The sequence below is a fragment of the Falco biarmicus genome, chromosome 5, assembly GCF_023638135.1.
Source record: "Falco biarmicus isolate bFalBia1 chromosome 5, bFalBia1.pri, whole genome shotgun sequence".
Lineage (NCBI taxonomy): Eukaryota > Metazoa > Chordata > Aves > Falconiformes > Falconidae > Falco > Falco biarmicus.
In genome coordinates, this window is record NC_079292.1 from 42,495,032 (window position 1) to 42,513,989 (window position 18,958).

At 40.8% G+C, this 18,958-nt stretch overlaps 1 protein-coding gene across 1 annotated transcript in view; it reads right to left on the reverse strand.

Annotated features, from left to right (window-relative positions):
• Positions 1–374: 374 nt before the first annotated feature.
• PDZRN4 (PDZ domain containing ring finger 4) overlaps positions 375–18,958 on the reverse strand; it is a 251,477-nt gene continuing 232,893 nt past the window's right edge. The window contains exons 6-10 of the mRNA XM_056341787.1: positions 18,616–18,714; positions 16,314–16,376; positions 12,672–12,773; positions 9,317–9,433; positions 375–2,545 (exon numbers count right to left, since the gene is read on the reverse strand). Of these exons, the coding sequence (XP_056197762.1) occupies positions 1,019–2,545; positions 9,317–9,433; positions 12,672–12,773; positions 16,314–16,376; positions 18,616–18,714 (1,908 nt within the window). The 3' untranslated portion in view covers positions 375–1,018. The remainder of the gene's footprint in view (positions 2,546–9,316; positions 9,434–12,671; positions 12,774–16,313; positions 16,377–18,615; positions 18,715–18,958) is intronic.

Consider the following 18,958-nt stretch of genomic DNA (forward strand, 5'->3'; position numbering starts at 1 on the left):
TTTCTTTCATGGTATCTGGCTCAAAGATAACATATGCTCTGTTATGTTCTGTATGTGCAGAACAAATAGGAAGCTCAGCCAGGGAAAAGACCCATAGTAGTTACCTGACAGCACACAACACAGTAATATATCAGTGAATAATCCAATCTAATAATAATAATAGAAGGTAAGAAAAAGCCAGAAAGACCAGAAAATTCACTCCTACGTGTTTTAGCAAAATGAAAAGCTAATGCATAAGAACTAGTCTATGGAATTGTATCCCATGTTCTTGAAATCTCTGTACGCTGTAAGTATCATGCATAATGAAATGACTCATCCTTTAAAGGCATCTGCACAACTTAAATCAAAGAACTCCTGACTTTTTTTTCCTTAAAGATAAGCAATAATTTATTTCTTTTTCATCTTCACAATTATCACGTACTGCCCAGCTACATGACCAATGCCACTACATAACACAGGAGAATTGCCCACCTACACTTTACTTGGACAAATACAATTGCAATTTACAGATTAAATGTGCTGTACAACGTGTAGTTGGAAAAATGTCATTCTTATCTATACGATGGGATGTGGCATATGACTTATAAACAGATGCAATCTAAGATGTAAAGCTTCAAAACTTGTTAAGCCAAGGATATAGTATAAAGCATTTTGTTTTGGTATTGTATTGTTACTAAAGTAGAAAAAAGAAAACCAGAGAAATAAAGCCAGATCTTAACTTACAGGATATGTATTAGCTTAAGAAATTAATTGGCTTCTCCACTTTTTTTTGCTCTTCTTTTTCTTTTTTTCTTTTTTTTTTTTTCTACAAATGAGTAATATGAATATATTGCAGGATAGAGAAAGACTGCCAGATAAAGAAGGTACCAGTATATGAAAAACAAATGAAAAATTACCAGGTAATTTTGCTTACAAAAAAGGTCAAACTATAAACAGTCACAAAATATATAAAAATGCCACATTGAACGAGGCAATTGTACTCTACCTAAACTGGTAGTATACTCTCAGAAAGTTGCATTCATACAGTAGTAACTGATAAAAAGGCATTATGCACTCTTGTGCCATCTGGAGATTTAGCACCATGAGTCATCAGTTCTTGGATTGTCATCCAGTTGTCCAAGATTTTCTTGTTTCTCTTTTTCATCATCTTTTTGTGACTCAGTTCAATAATGTTGATTTCCTTTTTGCCCTCACTGCCACTCTGTGGGCTTTCCTTAAGACACTCCAGCCTGCTCCTCATCATGAACTCCCGCCGCCTCCTCTGCTCCTTAGCTCGCACCAAATGCTGCTTCCGCTCTTCTTTGCTCCAGTAGCGACCCATCTTCATCTCACTCATTGTATCATCATCTGTCGTCATCCCACTGCGCTCCTCTTTAATTTTTAAGGCACGTTCCTTCAGGATTCTGTCTCGAACTGGTCTCTTTGTGATGTACCTCGTCCCATCACTCCTTATTTTCACCTTCCATTCCATCTTGGGCTCTGCACACTTCTGCGAGTCTTTGCACATGCTCACCAGGCTGAGCTGGCTTTGGGCGTACTCCACTGCAGACTTCTGCTGGATCAGTTGCATATAGCTTTGATAATGCTTTGCATGAGCAGGTATATTCCCATACCTGTAAGAAGAGCTGTGATATGGAGACAGGTAGGGAATGTGCTCACTGCTCTGCTTTTCCTGGTCTGTGAATCTGCCACTTTCTGATGCCAGCTCTGCATTCTCAGCAGCACTGCTTTGCTCAGTGGGTTTGGTTTTGGCTGAGGTTGTCTCCCTGCTGCTTTGTCCTGAGGATGACTGATTAGCCACAATTGTGCTCCTCAAGTTTTTCCTGTTGGTTATGGTGATCATCCTCTGGAGAGAGTTATCAGGGGATCGCTCCACTGTCAGTGGAGTGCTCCTGCAACTTTCGGCCGTGTTGTAGGCGCTGGAGCTGTCCTTGTCAGACTTCTCAGGGTGCTCCATGATGTCATCCAGTTTGCCTCTTTGTACATCTACGCTGGTGTTATAATTCCTGAACCCTTCATCATGTAAAGCCCAAATGTCTCCGTACTGATCCCTCACCTTTTGGAGCCTGTGAGCTTGCATAATATTCTGACATTCGAGTTCAATGTTCCTCAGTTCTTCATTGAGTAGCTGCAGCTCATGCTCCACTCCATCTTGCTCTCTTCTGTTGCACTCTATCATGCTGCTTGAGTAATACAGGTCATACTCCCCGTGGTTCCGAATCTTGCACTTCAGTTCCAACAGCTGCCGAAACCTTTCACATTCCTCCTCTGGGTTTCCTACGAAATCAGATTCAATGTATTCCCCAGACACAAAACTTCCATTGCACTGGAGCTCAACGCTTTCTAATGTATCTTGGCTGTGGCCCAGCTCCCGTTTGCTCTGCAGGGTAGCGCTGTTCTGCTCCTCAGGTGCATTTTCTTGCTCTGAGCTCTCGTCATTACGCAGACTTTCATCTGTAGGTCCCACCCCACTGTCTTTCTCGTGATTGTTGGATGATGAGGTTGCAGTGTCTGTAGTGCCATCCTCCTCTTCATGTTTCTTTGGCTAAAAAGTGAGGAAAGAAAATTATTATCAAATGCAGACCATATTACATGAGAATATTTTCCAGCTCTGTTTTTCTTAAACAGCTGGTATCTGATTTAAGCTGAATTAAAAGAGATCGCTAAACAGCAGTCCTTCTGCTCACAGCTTTTAAACGTTTCTGAGAGTCATGCTGTGGTGGCCATGCCGAGTGAAGTAGATGAATTACAGCACTAGTGACATATATTCTAAAGTCCGGAAAGAAATATTTCCCTCTCTAGCTAAGCCCTCTCTTGCAGTGCTTAAAGATAATGATCACCAGATGGCACACTGTTTTCGATTCTGGATTATGGCCAGAGACGGGTGGAGCTGAAATCTTCTCAAACTTGGGAAAAAGTTTCAGCACTGGTATCGCTTAAAAAACATAGAGCAAGCAGCCAATCAAACAATGACTAGTACAATCTAGGAGGGTGCAAAAAGACTACACATTTTTCTTAACTCCTTGTTTGCTCCATGAGATGGGGGGGAGGGGAGGGGTTGAAGCCTGCGGAGGGCTAGCCTGTTCACTACACCCTCCACACCTCCACGGCCCTCTACCACACTTCTTGGGTTTTGGTAGCCTTTTTCCAAAAGACTGTTCATTTTGAATTCTAGGATATTGCTTAAGTAGACTTTTCTGTTGCATCCCTGGAGACTATTTTTGTTCGCTAGTTACAGTTTATGTTCCTTAGAAATAAAACCAGCCTTTTACCATTAAGTGTAGAATAACACTGAGTGCTTGCCATGGGCATAATGTCAAGCTTTTAGGCTGTTGTTTTTTAATTCACACTCCACTCATTGTACCTAACCTGTTTATAGTTTCAACCTGTTTATATTCTCAAAGAATGTGAGATAATACCTCTCTGAAGAGACAGACACTTTCTGTTTTTCAAACTGGATAAGCAAAGAATCAGGCAGAGTGCAGCTTATGTGGCCTGCTTGCCAAACACCTAAGTGCACACAGTACTGACCAAATGCCATTTCTTTTAGGAGGTATAATTGCATAATTATGTATAATGGTGGTAATAATCAAGGGAGAAAAGAGGTACAGTGCACCCAGTGAAAGGAAAAACCTCAAAGAGGCTACTGTCATAATTCCCTTTTTCTCTACTTTGACAGACAGTAAAACAGGATGAAAATGTGTCTCCTGTCTCATCCTTTCTCCTCTCTTCATGTGTACCTCACGATCACACACCCCCTTCATCTGGTTTCCTTTCTTCAATTGTTAAGAAAAAATAATGGCCTAGTGTCAGAAAAACAAAAATAACCTCCACCACTGAAATGCAATGTAATAGTGGAATGAAATAAATATTGGAAGAAAGAAAACTCCAAGAGAATTCAGTGTCTGTGACAGACAGGTTAAAAATTTCTGAAAACATGTTTTAACAATTTGTTGCCAGACAAGACCTGCAAAGAATTTTTTTTTAAAATCATAGCATACATTTACGCTTATCCTTTTGCACATACAATGTGCAGTTGATAACAAAATGCACAATAAATGTATAATTCTCATTGTAGCTTTGGCAGCCACATTGGTAATGTGCCAATTAGTATCTCTCACTCTCCCCAAATTGGGAGAAACTCTCTCCTAGAATTTAAACATCATGAGACAGAATGTATTCAGTGTTATTCAAGGGATCATGTTCAGTGTTTCTTGATGTTGTAGGGTCGGTCCAAATTTTCTAGAAACTAGATTTTGAAATTGCAAGGGACAAAGGCAGACTTTCATGAAAATCCTGCAGGTTTTAAAAATTAAATGGTACGTATTTTCCCTATCTGAGATCCTCTCAGATCTTTGTACTTACCTGCTTAGAAAGCAAGGGTATCTTCTTGTCACAGGAAGAAGCAATATGAAGAGTAGTACCAATAACACTCTAAATAACTAACTATTGTAGAATTGTTCTAGAATTGCAATTTATCTATTCTTTCTTTCCTCAGCTTTTTCATTACTGTGGAGGTATTTAAAGTATATCAGACAATTTCTTATTAAGGCTCTTATATTTTTCCAAAGTGGCTGCAACACTTTAGTTCCTTTTTCAGAAGCAGCTGCAGAAGTGGTGGGAACTCAGTGTTTTCCCACATCACCTGTTTTTTAAGAGTTCCAAAATGTCATATTCTACTCAGAAAAAAACTCCAATATCCAGAGAATTCTTCAAGAAAATCAAGAGTAACCACAAAGAAGAGCACCCCAACCAGCCAAGTGGCCAGGGCACTCACCAGGAATGCTGGAGATTTAGGTTTAATTTCATGCTTTTCTAGTTTACCTCCTACAGCCACTACATAAGCTATTCAGGTTCCTTCTCTCAGCTGCTCTGGAGCTGCTCCAGCTTTTAGTGACCTCCTCTGCCCCTAAACCTTTCAGCAGGGAAGTGACTCCAGTCTGGGTCTCCTACACTGCACGCTGGCCACTGCACTGTGCAACTCATGTTTCTCACTGCTCTGGAAAATATTTAACTACTGACACAAGGGAGAACAGGTCCACCGGACATTGGGAGGGCCATCCTGCAGCACAGCCAGGAATAATTTGGACGCCTGTCCCAAATGCAGGGCTGCATTCACACTAGCAAATGAGGAGAGCCAGGATCTGCTCTCTGACCTTGAGGGTAAGTGACACAGCACAACTTGCATCCACATGACTAAAGCCATCTTAACTCCCTAAAACAGGTGGCTTATCCATAATGTGTTAGCACAGTTACACAGCTTACAGGAGCTGAGCTCTATGATGCTTCCTCTGAAGTCTCCAGTATGGTGCCACACCACAAAAGCACATATTTGAGCACTTATGAAAAGAATCCTTTAATGTATCTATTTGTACAGGTATTGGAGACAGACTTTACAGTTTGGGCCTACATAATCAACGCTTTCAAAATTAGTGGCTCTTGTTTTCCACACCACCTTTAGCAACAATTTAAACTTTGCTCCTTCAACTTCCACTTGATTTAGACTGAGTGAATACAATATGCTGCCACCTACTCTAAGTTACACCATCCATAATTAACACACACACACAAAAAGATGCACACAAAACAAACTCCATCTTTCCATCCTAACAGAAATCAGATAGGAGGGATTGATGTGACCAAATATAAGTGTCTGTAGTACAGGCATCTGAATGTCAGGTAGTCATTTTGGGCTGCCCTTCCTGTCAGGAAGAAACAAGTGCCTATACAGTCAGATTCCTCTCAAACTAAAGCAGACATCTGTATCACATTAAATCTTTCCCCGGTATGTGGATACTTGCAGATAGCTCAATTAAGAAAATGGAAAGTAATACATTTATTTATTATACTGCATGTTTTTGAGATAAATTTATTTAAAAATACATTGTTATTCAAGTAAGGCAGCCCCTGGAATTTCTGTCCTGGACTTGTCATGCTTGCCAGAGCTCCTCAACACATGCAGACTGAGCAGTCTTTTATCATATAAGATTATTTTAATTTTATTTTGAAAGGTAGCAACCCTAATTCCAGGTTAAGTCCCTTCTGGAAAAAAACCAGAGTCTCCAACTGACAGTGTATTGCTTTTGTCCGTGTTATCTATCATCTATTTCAAACAAAGTGTTTGTTTCAAACCTATGTTGTCAATCTCTTCTACAATGACTTCTGTTTGAAATACCAAAGGGCTCCTTAGACCTCATCTTTGCAGTAACAACTCAGATAATAAGAATGTGATTCTGGCAGTGTGTACAATCAAGCAATAAAAGAACCTCAGAAGATTCTGCATTTCAGCTCCAGCAAAGCATTCATGCCTATAAAATGGCTAATCTTCCAGGAATTCAGGCACTGTCCTATTCTCCTTTTACAACTTACGATGTATATTGTGACTCCAAACCCAGACTGCTACTGAAGTCTGAGGGCAGTGACATTCAGTTGAAGGTTTTAATAAACATAACTGCTGGGTTCTCTGGTCCGTGAGAGGGAGACTGACCGCAGTGAGAGGAATCTCTGGTGGCAGGCTAACCACGAGGTACTCCAGCCACGAGTGAAGATTGGGATTGTTTTCAGTGGTACAATAGAAGGGAAAACGCTCTTCTGCAAACAATGCTGTTCTTTTAAAACAGGCTCCTCTCAAAAAAGAATTTCCCCCAGATATTTTCACTGCATTTCAACTAGAATGATTTTTTTTTAAAATCCAATTCTTTCTATTCTTAATAGGTTTTGATATATTCCATGATACTGGATAAGAATTTCCGCATGGCAAATGTATGGTATTCTTCTGAAAAGTTATCTCTGCTGCACAATGAACCGTGATGCCATAAAGGGGAAGGAATACAATGAGTTATAAAAAATGGAGAATTACATCTTTCCTTGAGGTTTATTGGACTATTCTATACGGAGGAGATACAATTCTTGACTGAATTCTATAGAGTGGCTCAAAAACATATAAAAATACATGACTATTAATTTGATTCTTCTGTTACAAACTGCACCAAATTTTTCTGTGACAGCTCACAGTAAATGTTAAAATTCTGTTAAACAGACTCATATTTGGAAGGATATTCTGCTATAGTGTGTATTCATTCCTGCAGCTCACAAGAATCATGACGACAGGTGATAATGAAGCCAGAGAAGTATTTTTCGGTTCACAAAAATCAAGACTGGCATTGGAGCAGTGTCTCCATGGCCACCCAGGGAGCTTGAAGATACTCAGCCTGGCCACTGGCAGCTGCAATGAGAGCAGTTTCATTGCTCCAATGGATTACGTGATTCACCTCAGGAAACTGCTAGGTTTCCCAGACTAACAAGGAGTAAAGAACCAGTTTTCTGACTTGCCAAGTCACTACACAGAGTCTAGAGAGACAGCAGCTGTCACAAATTACTGACGCCCCATTACACACCAAGCTGCATTTGGTTGATTCGATTACTCATCAGAAGGGCAAAGAAATGTCTGGCTGTCCCAGAATTACTTCAAGCAACCTAAACATCAGATGCCAACAGAGCACAAGTGACCATAATTTTTTCAAGTGTAGCTCTCTCCTACAGTAATATAAAATCTCAATGGGGGGAAAAATATTGTTAGTATAAGATCCTAATAGGGAATAAAAATATCTCAGTGGGTTCTGTGAAACCACTTCACAGAACACCACTGTTCAATAACACCATCCACAACCCAAATTCAGTCAAAAGCCAAAGCTTGACAAGAACTTGGGAGTAGAAGGTCACAACTGTCAAGTGATTTCAGAGATCCCAACATGCTGTGTGAGGGGCTAGTAGGGGTTTGCAGATAAACCTGCTCAAGAACTTGTACCACAAGTGGGGGTTTGTGTGAAAATGTCACTGTGCAATGGAAATTGCTTTGTGAAGAACAAGTGTTCTTTCTGACAGGAAATCTTTTGCTATCAAAGATGAAATTTGTGGTTAAAAAATTAAACAAGATGCTAAATATCACTTCAAAGTAGCTAGCAGTGCAGAAGTAAGCACATTTAACCTGGCAAACAGGTTTGGCTCACTGTGTGGAAAAAAGGGTCATAACTAAAAGGCCACTATAAATCCTGTTGCAAGGCTCCTTTCACCTCTGACCCTGGAGTTATTTCATTTTGGGTAAATAACTAATGGTTATAAAATCAAGGATTTGTAATCTGATACAGCATATTCCAGATAATTGACTTACTCTGTTAGTGTCTCTGTCCCAATGAATATTTAACTTATTATGGTGAAGAGCTTTAATAGGAGCTATCACCTAGTCAATACCTCAGTGTCAAGGCTGGAGGGGAGGTGAGGAGGAAACAGGTTAGATGCCTGTTCAGGGTCCCGGTGTGGACCAGGCAGTCAGGTATTTGAAGCCAAGTCTCTTGTTGGCCAAATAAACTGCCTTGGAGGGAGGCTGAAGAAGGAAGGCTCTCACAGTCCTCTCTTCCCTTCCAAGAAAAATGCCTTAGGCTCTGCTTTCGAGCAATTCAGAATGGGGAAAAAATTGTAAGTCACAAATTTCCGTGGGTGGAAGAACAGTTTCTCACCAGCCGTGCATCTGTAGAAGCCAAGAGATGAAGTTGGATTTTATTTCTTTGGCTCCACACAGTGTGTATGCTGACAGATCATCTGATCCAGGAGTGGATAAGGTCACTTATGCCTTCCACCATAAAGTACAACTGAGAAGACCCATCCCTGATGAAACTGTATGGCTGGGAGTGCACATGCATTTTTGCCAGTCACACTGTGTATAGCACATAAGCAGTGTGCAGGTAAAAGTCAGGATAGCAGCAAGCTGAGACTATGCTAACAATATGCTTATTTGTCTCCATTAACAAAACAAATGCCGAGCTGTGCACTGTCGGTATAAGAAAAATACACTTGTATTATCAAAACACCTGTTGTTTACTTTAAATACCTCTTCCATCTTATTTTGCAAGCCCTGTGGTGCAAGGGCTGGCTCTTACCTTGCATGCATACAACAAGAAGGGCACCTATCCCAGCTCAGAGCTCGAGGTGCTACACTGATACAATTCATTAAAACCACTTGACGTAAAATATAGTAACATAAACCCCAAACACTTCAGAATTAAAGAAGAAAAGCAATATTATTCTGAGAGTTCAGAGAAAATGAGAAATCTGTACTTATCACAGCCTCCTAAATTGTTTGCTAGCTTACTGTACTGGGCCTAAGCATCTATTGTTCTCCTTTTCCTTACCTACAGTGTGATGGAAATCACAGCATTTCTTTGACTTTGACTCTATTTTATAGCATACCATTTCATTCTCCTTTAACAAAACAGTATACCTAGCAAAATTTCAATGATATGTTTAGTAGTTATCCTACCTGCTCCACCTCATTGGCTGTGTACTGCATCGCTTCATTATGCTGCTCTTCCAACATTTCCAAGTTTAACTCCTCTAAGAATTCATTCCTTTCATCATCCAGCCACCCTTCCTCCAGCTGCAAAGAATACATTAGTACATTATATTATGTTAGCAAGGACACATGCTAAAATGGGATAAACCCAAATGGCAATGCTTGACTAGTTCTTTTTATTCTAATGATTCTCTTCAGAAAGCCAGGCAGTAGGAGTTCGCATCTCAGAAAGAGAAGAAGAAAAAGAAGGATAAAAAACCATGGGACTCTTATGCCTTTTATCCTTTCTTGAAACAGTATGACTGATTTTCTCTCATAATGAAGGAGACTGCACAGCACAGACATTATTTCCTTTCAAAAGGTATGAAAGGCATAGCACATAATCCTGAAGCTGTCATGCTCATTACTGCCGAGAGCCCCTGTGCTGAAAGAGTGGCAACATTACTAATAGGGCCAGGAGGCAACCGGGCTCTTTCCTCTAACAACCTCCATCCCAGCACTGTGCCCTGCTGCTGCCACCTCAATAGAAACCTTATGTTGTGTTTCTATCACCATTTTCCCATTGATCTTTCAGGTAAACAAACAAACAGAAAAGGATGACAGAAAGATGTGGTGACTTGAAGGGAGGTTATTTTTGCTCTCACAGTGTCCCTGGAAGCAAGGCTTACCCATTTGTTTTTTTTCCCTTTGACATTTGGTGAAGACAGTGTTGCAGAAGGACAGGAGGGGATGCTATCTTTTCTGTCAAGTGAGTATATCCTCTTCCTGCACCCACTTTGCACCCTTCACATCTTTCTGAACTGATAAAACAGGCACCCCTGGCCTAAACCACTATTCTTCTTGGTTTGTTCATTGTGCACATGTGTGTACCTGGCACACATCCATTTGTATCTGTAATCCCTTACCAGATGGCACACTGCATCAAAAAGGAAAATACTGGTCAGTGGTGCTCCTGGCTACAATGATGAGATTGTAGCAGAAGGAAGCACTTACTGTTTTGTTACTGGTGAAGGAACCAGGGGAGGAAGGTGACAAAAAGATGCTAAAAGGTAGAAGTCTCAGCATTAGACAACTACAAAAGTACCAACTATTCATGTCCCAAAACAGCAAGAGCAAACATAACAAACGCCAACAGCTACAGCAGAAGTACCACTGCCTCAAAGCCAGAAGAGGACTGGCCACAGATACCCGTCAGAAAAGTTACACCAAAGTAGCAAGTAGTAATTCAAAGCTGCATGAGGGGTGACTGATCCTGTGTGGTACTTTTAATTGAATACTGGCAGGAAACCACTGTTTCCTTCACAAACTGATGTATTTTGCCCATGCCAATGAACTCTCTCCTCTTATAAAGAACATAAGCCTTTCACCATTTCTATTGGCAAAGCCAGCTTCTAACAATTTGGGATTAGGAGGAGGCTTTTTTTCTTGAGGACATGTAATTTTTATGTTTATCCTTAATGGGACTTTCAAACGATTTTCTGAAACATCTGGTATGGGCCACTAGTTTTGTTTACTTGCTTGTTTGGTTTTTTTTCCCAAGGAAAGCATGAACACAGTCTTCCTCTACCATAAAAGATGTGGCTGAATTTCCCTCATTTGAGGAAATTGCAGAGATGAACAGATCTGGAGGATGAGAGATGAATCTCACTGGGGCAAATCTGCTGCTTTGACTGTGGCAGACTCAGTACCTAACTAATGGGAATGCTTATATTATGTTACAGCTTTTAGAATAAAAATGTGGCTTTAGGAAAAAAATATATACCGCTTAGTATATGTGTGCACTACATACACTGTGTGCACATACATGCATGTCAATGCACATGCCTGTGCCATTTGTTCCTACACTAAACAGGCTGTGCCTCCAGTGCTCTGTTTCGAAACTTCATTATTCATCGGTATTCACTGTGCAAATAAATGGTCAGAGATGGTTTTCTTCCCTGTTACCAAATAAATATGCTCAGCAGTCACCCTTCAAGACTGCAATAATGCCATTACCATTTTCTATCTAGAAATAAAAGCCTGCGTAATCCTGCTGTCCTTCACCAGAGGTAAAGCAACACAACCAGCTGAAATCAGTTTGTGGACAGCCTGATTTCTGACATACTATGGCTTTTTCTTCAGTTTTGTATGTTCTTAAAACACATAAATTAAACAACAAAACCCCAACACCAAGTTGTGAGTGGGTTTCTGTTCCCTACTGAAAACCAAAACCTTACTGAAAAATAGTAAGAAAAATATTGAAACAATTCTTTCAAAACTACTGCAACCTCCAGTGAGGGTTACAATTTTGCAATATAAACTGAGGCATGGCTTTTTGTGCTGTACTATGTCACCAGTTTTATGGGAATTGTTTAGATTCCTGAAAAACATAAGGGAAATGAATGCTGAAATTGTGAATATTTTACAACTACCATATTCACGTAGAGATTCCAAGTGGCACTGAATTACACTTACTTAATTTAATTGATACAGAGTATGTATCTAGCAAGACAGAATATCAGATCAATAGCATGAGAGACAAATGGCAATATAACCAACTCTGAATTGTTGGCAGATGGCGAGAACAGTGACAATATAATGTCTTTTTGCTTTGCAATGGCCCATAAACAGAATATAAAGGGAAGTACAAACAGTAGTACTCTTCTTCTGCTCCACCTCTCCTTTAGTCTGATGATCAACCTAACATCTGCCCCCCGCAATGATATAAAAAATTCTTGGTATTGGCATAATTTTATCATTAAAACCATAGAAATATTTCTAAAAGCTTTTGTAAATGCACCTCCCAAAATATAAGCATGTTTTTGTAACCAGGGTGCTTTGGAAACAAGTAGATCCAGGTTTGCTGAGTGGTATTATAGTGACAGTCCCTGAATCAATACATAAATGAACAGCTTACATGCCTGCTTGTAAGTGCATAGGATAAAAAGAGACATCACCAATGACCAATTACAGCTTTGTGAAAGTTCATATAAATTACTAAGTATGGGAAATTTATCCCCAGAACAAATCAGAATCATCTAACGAGTAATACATAGTTTTCAAGTTCTACTTCATATTTTACTAATATTATACCAGTGCTGCCAGCTTTATTTCTATACCTGCTTACTCTGCTGGAAATACTGCTTGGTTTGGGGCAAACAAGCCCCAGTAACATCATGTTATTTTCTTTGTTGGCTAAACAGGGGCAAAGCTCTGCAGTTATCTGTTTCCTCCTTTTATCAGGAACTTGGGCATTCCTATTTCTCAGCAGTTCATTACTTACAGTGACAGTGAATGTATGGCATAACCCAGGTTCTGGCTCAGTGCATCTACTTAGTCTAACCTGCATCTCTGGTCTTGCAACCAGCAACACAATTTTCTTGCATTCTTCGCTGGAGAGCAATGCCACTGCTTCTTCCCGATTCTGGATATCTTGGCCATTTATCTAGAAAACAAACAAAAGTGGCACATTAGTTTCTATTTCTACAAAGCAACTCAGGGCAGATATTGGCTCATTTGTGCTGAATGTATGGACAATGAAACTTGTGCAATGGGCGCATCTTCAGCCCCTCAGTGGTAAGTGCCTTCACTCAATTATGCGCTTACTGTAAGAGCTGTATTGATCGTTGAAGGATGGTGGACATCAGAGGAAGCAGTTATGTTCATAAATGTCCAACCTGTGCCCTGGTAACATACATCTAGCAACACAATTAACCAGCCCCTGACAGGTGACGTTCATCTTTCTCCGTTCAGAGTAATGGAAGTGTCACTCTGAGATAATAGCGCTGGTGGAAGCAAGACTAGTAATGCTACAGCTGAAATCAGTCACACTGTATGCTGGTAGAGAGCCAATTAGAGAGCTACAGTATTATCTCTCACCAGGCAATACTTACAGGCCACTGCTTATTGCTGCTCCATTTAATCATTTCATATTTGTGCGGACAGCTTAGTATCCAGAACCACACAAAACATATGTATCCCTCTTCCAAGGGGATAATCAAAATAAAAGTGGTTCTCCAATGTGAACGTGCTTTTCTCGCTACTGTTCTCCTACTGTCACCTCATTAAAACAGCCACGTCCATGACTACATGGTAACAAACACATTTTGCATTGCCCCAAACCCTTTATTGAGGGAATCAAATAGAAATCTTATTTTCCATATGTATTTGGGTTTGTCCAATTCACAGCACAAGAAGTGGATTATTCTCATTGTGGCAACAACAACAACAACAACAAAAAGTACTTGATGTATATCAAAATGAGTGAAAACAGAACTGGAAGACAGAAGGTTCTGAATATTTGGAGGAAATAAAAACTTGTAAGGGTCTGATTTCAAAGTAGCAGGAACCTGCTGGTTGAGAAGGGAAAATTAAATTTCTGCATGTATGTTTGGCCTGAAAGCCCTGACTCAAAACCACAGCTTCAATTCAGACTAAAGAAAACCCCAGCATACCCTGATCACCTAACTGGCAATGAGTGAAATGTCTGAGACCCTTCAAAGCTTACATGAAGGGATTGCTGTGGTTTGTGGGAGACCAGACAACCATTTGGTAACACAGAGCTGCCCTAACCTGAAAAGCAGAGGTGCAGCCATGGAGGCTCAGGAGCAGATCTCCAGATTCTGCAAACGCCCCCAGCCGCAGTGACTGCTCTGGTGACTCCTTGTGAACCCTGGAGGTGGCAGCCCTGCTGTCCCACCCCACTCCAGCTGCACCATCATGGGGGATGAGCAGGCCTTCAGCCTGCCCCATTGCATCTCACCCCCATGGACAGCACTTGTCAACGGGCAGGTTCACAGCTAAATACAGCAGAAGTTTAGGCACGGCTCACTAGCACTGTCCTTACAAAACCCTTCCCTTGACTTTGCAGCATTTCATGTAAAATACTCAGGCTGTTCTCCGATGCTTAAGCAGATTATGAAGGTGATGGGAGAGGTGTGAGGTTTGTGAGAATGAGAAGGGGACGGTTCTGGCCTCAAACATAAAAGGAAACCTGCTGTAATTTTGTGAGGAATACACAAAACAGAGTGTCCCCCCCCTAGCCTTAAACAATGCCATCTGCTGCCCACAGAAAATGCCCCCACGCTCAAGGATCTGTCTCTCCCCCAGCCTCAGTGTAATCTCCCCGTAATGGCACTGTCACCTTCTATTTCTCTGAGTTATCTCATCAATAAAAGTAGATAGAGGGTCAATGTGTTTTCAGATATGAAAGTAAACCCCACATAACTCTCTGGGTGTTAACTTTAATGATCAAACTCATAGTTATATATCAGCACTGACATTAAAGTAATGCTCCAGTCTACAAAAGAATGGCAGAATTACCTATGCTTTTCTCTCGCCCCCAGAGTCTTTACTCACAAATGAAAGGAATTTCATTAGGAACTGGAGGACATTTGCCTGAACTACTGTTGGCTCTCCACTTCAGCCAGAAATTTTACAAAGCAAGGAAAGGAACAGAAAATGGACCTGCTCTCTATTTCCTTATTTTGAAACAAATAAAGTAGGAACAAACATTGTTTCTACTCAGTCGAATAAACAGGTTTTTTCCTGCTTTTGCAGGTTAAAAATACTGTTATATCCTGTTTGCTTTCCTCAGTGGGTGTTTTATAGAAAGACATGGAAGGCAGGGCACTGACTTTTCCTCTCCTCAACACACCCCATGGCGTGGTCCCACCACCCCAAGTCCTGCCAAGGGGCTCACTGCCCTGGCACCATGGTGTCTGTGTTTTCTTGGGGGAAACATCATCCTGTGACCATTTTCACATTCCCAGTCATGCAGAGAATGAGCGGCCCCTGAGTGAGCCTGGACATTAAAACATAACTTATTATTTCTCCTCCAAAAAATGGGCTATTTGGTAAGCCAGCTCATAGACTCTGTTGTCTTAGCAAAACTCCCAAATCTGATACTGGAGTAAGAGAAACAGGTACAGGTTTCAGCAAAGACATTTCCTGCAGAAATGAAAAGACTGGAGGGAAGGAACAGGCTGATCTTGTGACAACCTGAAAGTTCATGTGCCTAAATTAATGATGGGCAATTAAGGAACAGGTTACAGAAAAGCAACCTGTTTTTACCAGGAGCTACTTCTGGGGCTTCAGTGAAAAAAGGTCAAAATACAAGGGAAATCGACTGGGAACCAGAACTAAAATGCTACAATACAGCAAACAGTTTCCATTCTACTGATTTTTGGCAGCTGCTTTGTGATTTTGTCACTAGGGCAACAAATGTACTTATTCACTGCCAGTTGAAAACGGAAACCCACTGCTATTCTAGCTACTTCTCTATACAAGTACACTGTCCTCCTCCAGAGACAGCAGCTGGCCACCCTCACCCACAGGGGCTATGCTGTATCACACAAACCTATCTCTGGGGCAGCTCTTTAAATGAGTGGATCAATTAAATGAGCTCTTTAAATGAGCGGAAACAAAGGGAGAAAAAAAAAAAAAGCTAAGATGGTGGGTTAGAAAAGAACTCAGAAAAAGCAATGTTTTATTGGTGGAGGACAGAAATATTAACAAAAACCTAATGAACCTCCTCCTCAAGTATGTTCAATATCATCCTTCACTAACAGCACATTTTTTGTATGAAAATTCTTACCATCTCTACTCAGCACAAGTGAGTTTTATCCAAATTTATGCAATCAGTGAATGATCAGCATGTCTCTGACACCCATATGTATGTCTGCAGGATCCCTGTTTAGAATTTGACACTGAGATGAACATAGTGGAAATGAGATTTGCTAATAAATATGGCAAAAAAAGACATAGGACATAAGGGCATGAGCCAGAACGAGTTTGTCATTCTCATTTTTCAGTACATGCACTCTAGCTCCCGGCTATTGTGTTAAAAAACAGACAGACATGGATTTTCTCATCGATCACAGTAACAAAGAGAACTACCTTCCCTCATTAACAGTCCACTGCAGAGACAGCAGCACTGGGTGTTTGTCTGAAGAAAGAGTTTAAGGAAGAGTCTATTGTCACATACTTGCAAAATGCGGTCTCCTTCACGGATCCGTCCATCTCTGGCAGCTATGCTGTTTGGATCAACCTGCACAGGACAATATCCAGCAACTGAACATTGAAAGATTTTTACTGGAAATGGTAACAGCTGCACAACAGTACAATTTGAAGAAATACCATTTTTACCCTGTACAGAGGCAATCTGAAGTTTCCTTTAGAGTCATATGATCTCAACAGTTCTTTAAATAATCGTATAAGCTCGTTTCAGATAAAAGTCTAAAGACAGAAAAGGTTGGGAGCATACGATTTTCTGATTAATACTATCCTATGCCATCATCAGGCATTAGCCTGCAGCTGTCAGAGCACTAAGAATTAATGACAGAGTCCCTCTTCTCTGGTGCACTATGGACTGAGGTGCTTCTACAGCAGTTGATACCTCTATACAAATGGGCCTGTCTTTTGGCAAAGAGAAGGTTTATTTTAATTTCATGGAAGCATTTACTATTAAATTATTATCTCAGTTATCACTCTGTTATTTCCTCTGGAATTTTGCAGCTCACAAGGAAACAGCAAAAAACCCCAAAGGATCTATATTGTATAGATCACTCACAGGTACTGTATATCGTTCCTGGTCTGAGTCAGTTAATTTCAAGTTAGTTTAACCTAAAAAGATGTTTAGGGCTCCATTAACAGTTTATCAAAGTCACTACAGCTCATCCCTGAGCAATGACCTACTGTTCATTGCAGGGCAATTCGATCTATCACCTTTCATTTGATGGTTATCTTAAATCATTTATTTTGCCTTGTCATGCCATAAGCTATTTTTTCAAACCAAACATATGAGTTAGGCATTTGGTTTGCAGGTTACATCCTCTACAGCTGCTAGATATTATTTTCTTCTTGTGCATTGTCATAGAAAAAAAATGATTCTGAAGTGCTTAATCAAGTATGAAAGACAATACAATTGCATTCACTTCAAAAGGTCTGGGAAATTTCTACTGTGTTGGAAAACCAGCACATTTCACATATAATCCTAGAGTGTATTAAGAGATTCCTGCATTTCTTCGTCCTCATGTGGTGAAACAGACTTCAACATTAGTGCTTATAGAACTGGTGGAAGACTTATTCTTGGGTAGTTTTATATCAATTCCTCATTTTTCAAAGGCTGTGCTTTTCAGCTTCTTTGACATTGCTGCTGGCCTGGAAATGTGCAATCTGCCTTCATCCCTGTTCACTGATACGCAGGAGAACTCTCTCTACCGACCCTCTCTGTCCACAAGCTTCACTCAGAATTTAGAATCACAGAATCATAGAGTATCTCAAGTTGAAAGGGACACATAAGGATCACTGAGTTCAGCTCCCTGCTCCTCACAGAACAACCTAAAACTAAATCATTTGACTAAGAGCATCGTTCAGATTCTCCCTGAACTCTGACAGGCTTGGTGGTGTGACCTCTTCCCTGGGGAGCCTGTTCCAGTGATGGACCACCCTCTGAGTGAAGAACGTTTTCCTAATACAGTTCATCATGTCAGAAAAGAGACGAATTGGGAACACAGTTCACACAAGATAATCACCAGTGAGCGTGGACTCACCAGTGACCTTGGGCTCACAAGAGTTCTGCTTTATCCAGTAAAACAACCCTCTTTGAATGGCTGGAGACTCAAAGGGAGCTAGTGTTCCTGGAAGTCTTGCAGATTGACCCTGTGAAACACTAACACCCTGTGGTATGTGCTGGATGACATGTTTTCCTGTTGAAGCCAATGAAAACCTGAGGATTCATTCCATCTCAGTAACCAGTATTCTATTTTCTGTATGGCAAAAAAAGTCCTCTAACTCTTTCCAACATATTCCTCTCCCAAGCTACTCTCTCAGCCCACCTGTAGTATGTCTGTGTGTACCATAACTGTAACAAAACCACAAACAATAAAATAATGATTATCCACTGTTATGATTATCAAGGCTGTGGCAGGGGGAGAATGCAAGCAGGGTGTGGAGACGGTGCTTTTCTCCTTAAAAACTCTTCCTGATTTCCATCGTAAGGGCAGATTTCTTTCAAAATGCAGACCATGCTCAGACTGCTTTGTACTTCCCTAACTATGATGTTGCACTTAAAAGCATTCACATTAAAGAAGCTCGGTAGTAATAATTACACTACTTGGGCAACATAATTTAAACTGATAATCTAAATGAATTGAAAGTGACATGTGCTGGCTGATGGTCAACACTTCTGCACTCTGGTCTCAGAGCACTTGCTCTTACCTTCCCTGGCACATTCAGCCCTGCACCACAAGCACCTCCCACGCTCCTCCCCACTGCCATGTCCTTACCTCGCTGACATAGATCCCTGTGTCTTCCTCATCGTCAGTTCTGTAGCAGACAGTCAGACCCAGCTTCTCCTGGCTGCTAATGCGGCACAGCTCCACCTCCTACAAGAAAACACACAGGCTCGTATGGTGGCTTTTGCCAAGGGTGGGAACAATTGTGTAGCCCAAGGAAACACCAAGCTGCTGACATACTCATACTATATCCATACTCGTCCTGCCCAGTCTTGACACACAATATTTTGTGTGCATCTTTAAGGGGGAAAAGATTCTGTGCATTAAGAAGGAAATCCCAGTACATTGCAGCTTCAAGCTACATAGAAACAGTTCAGTAAGACATGCCAAACTT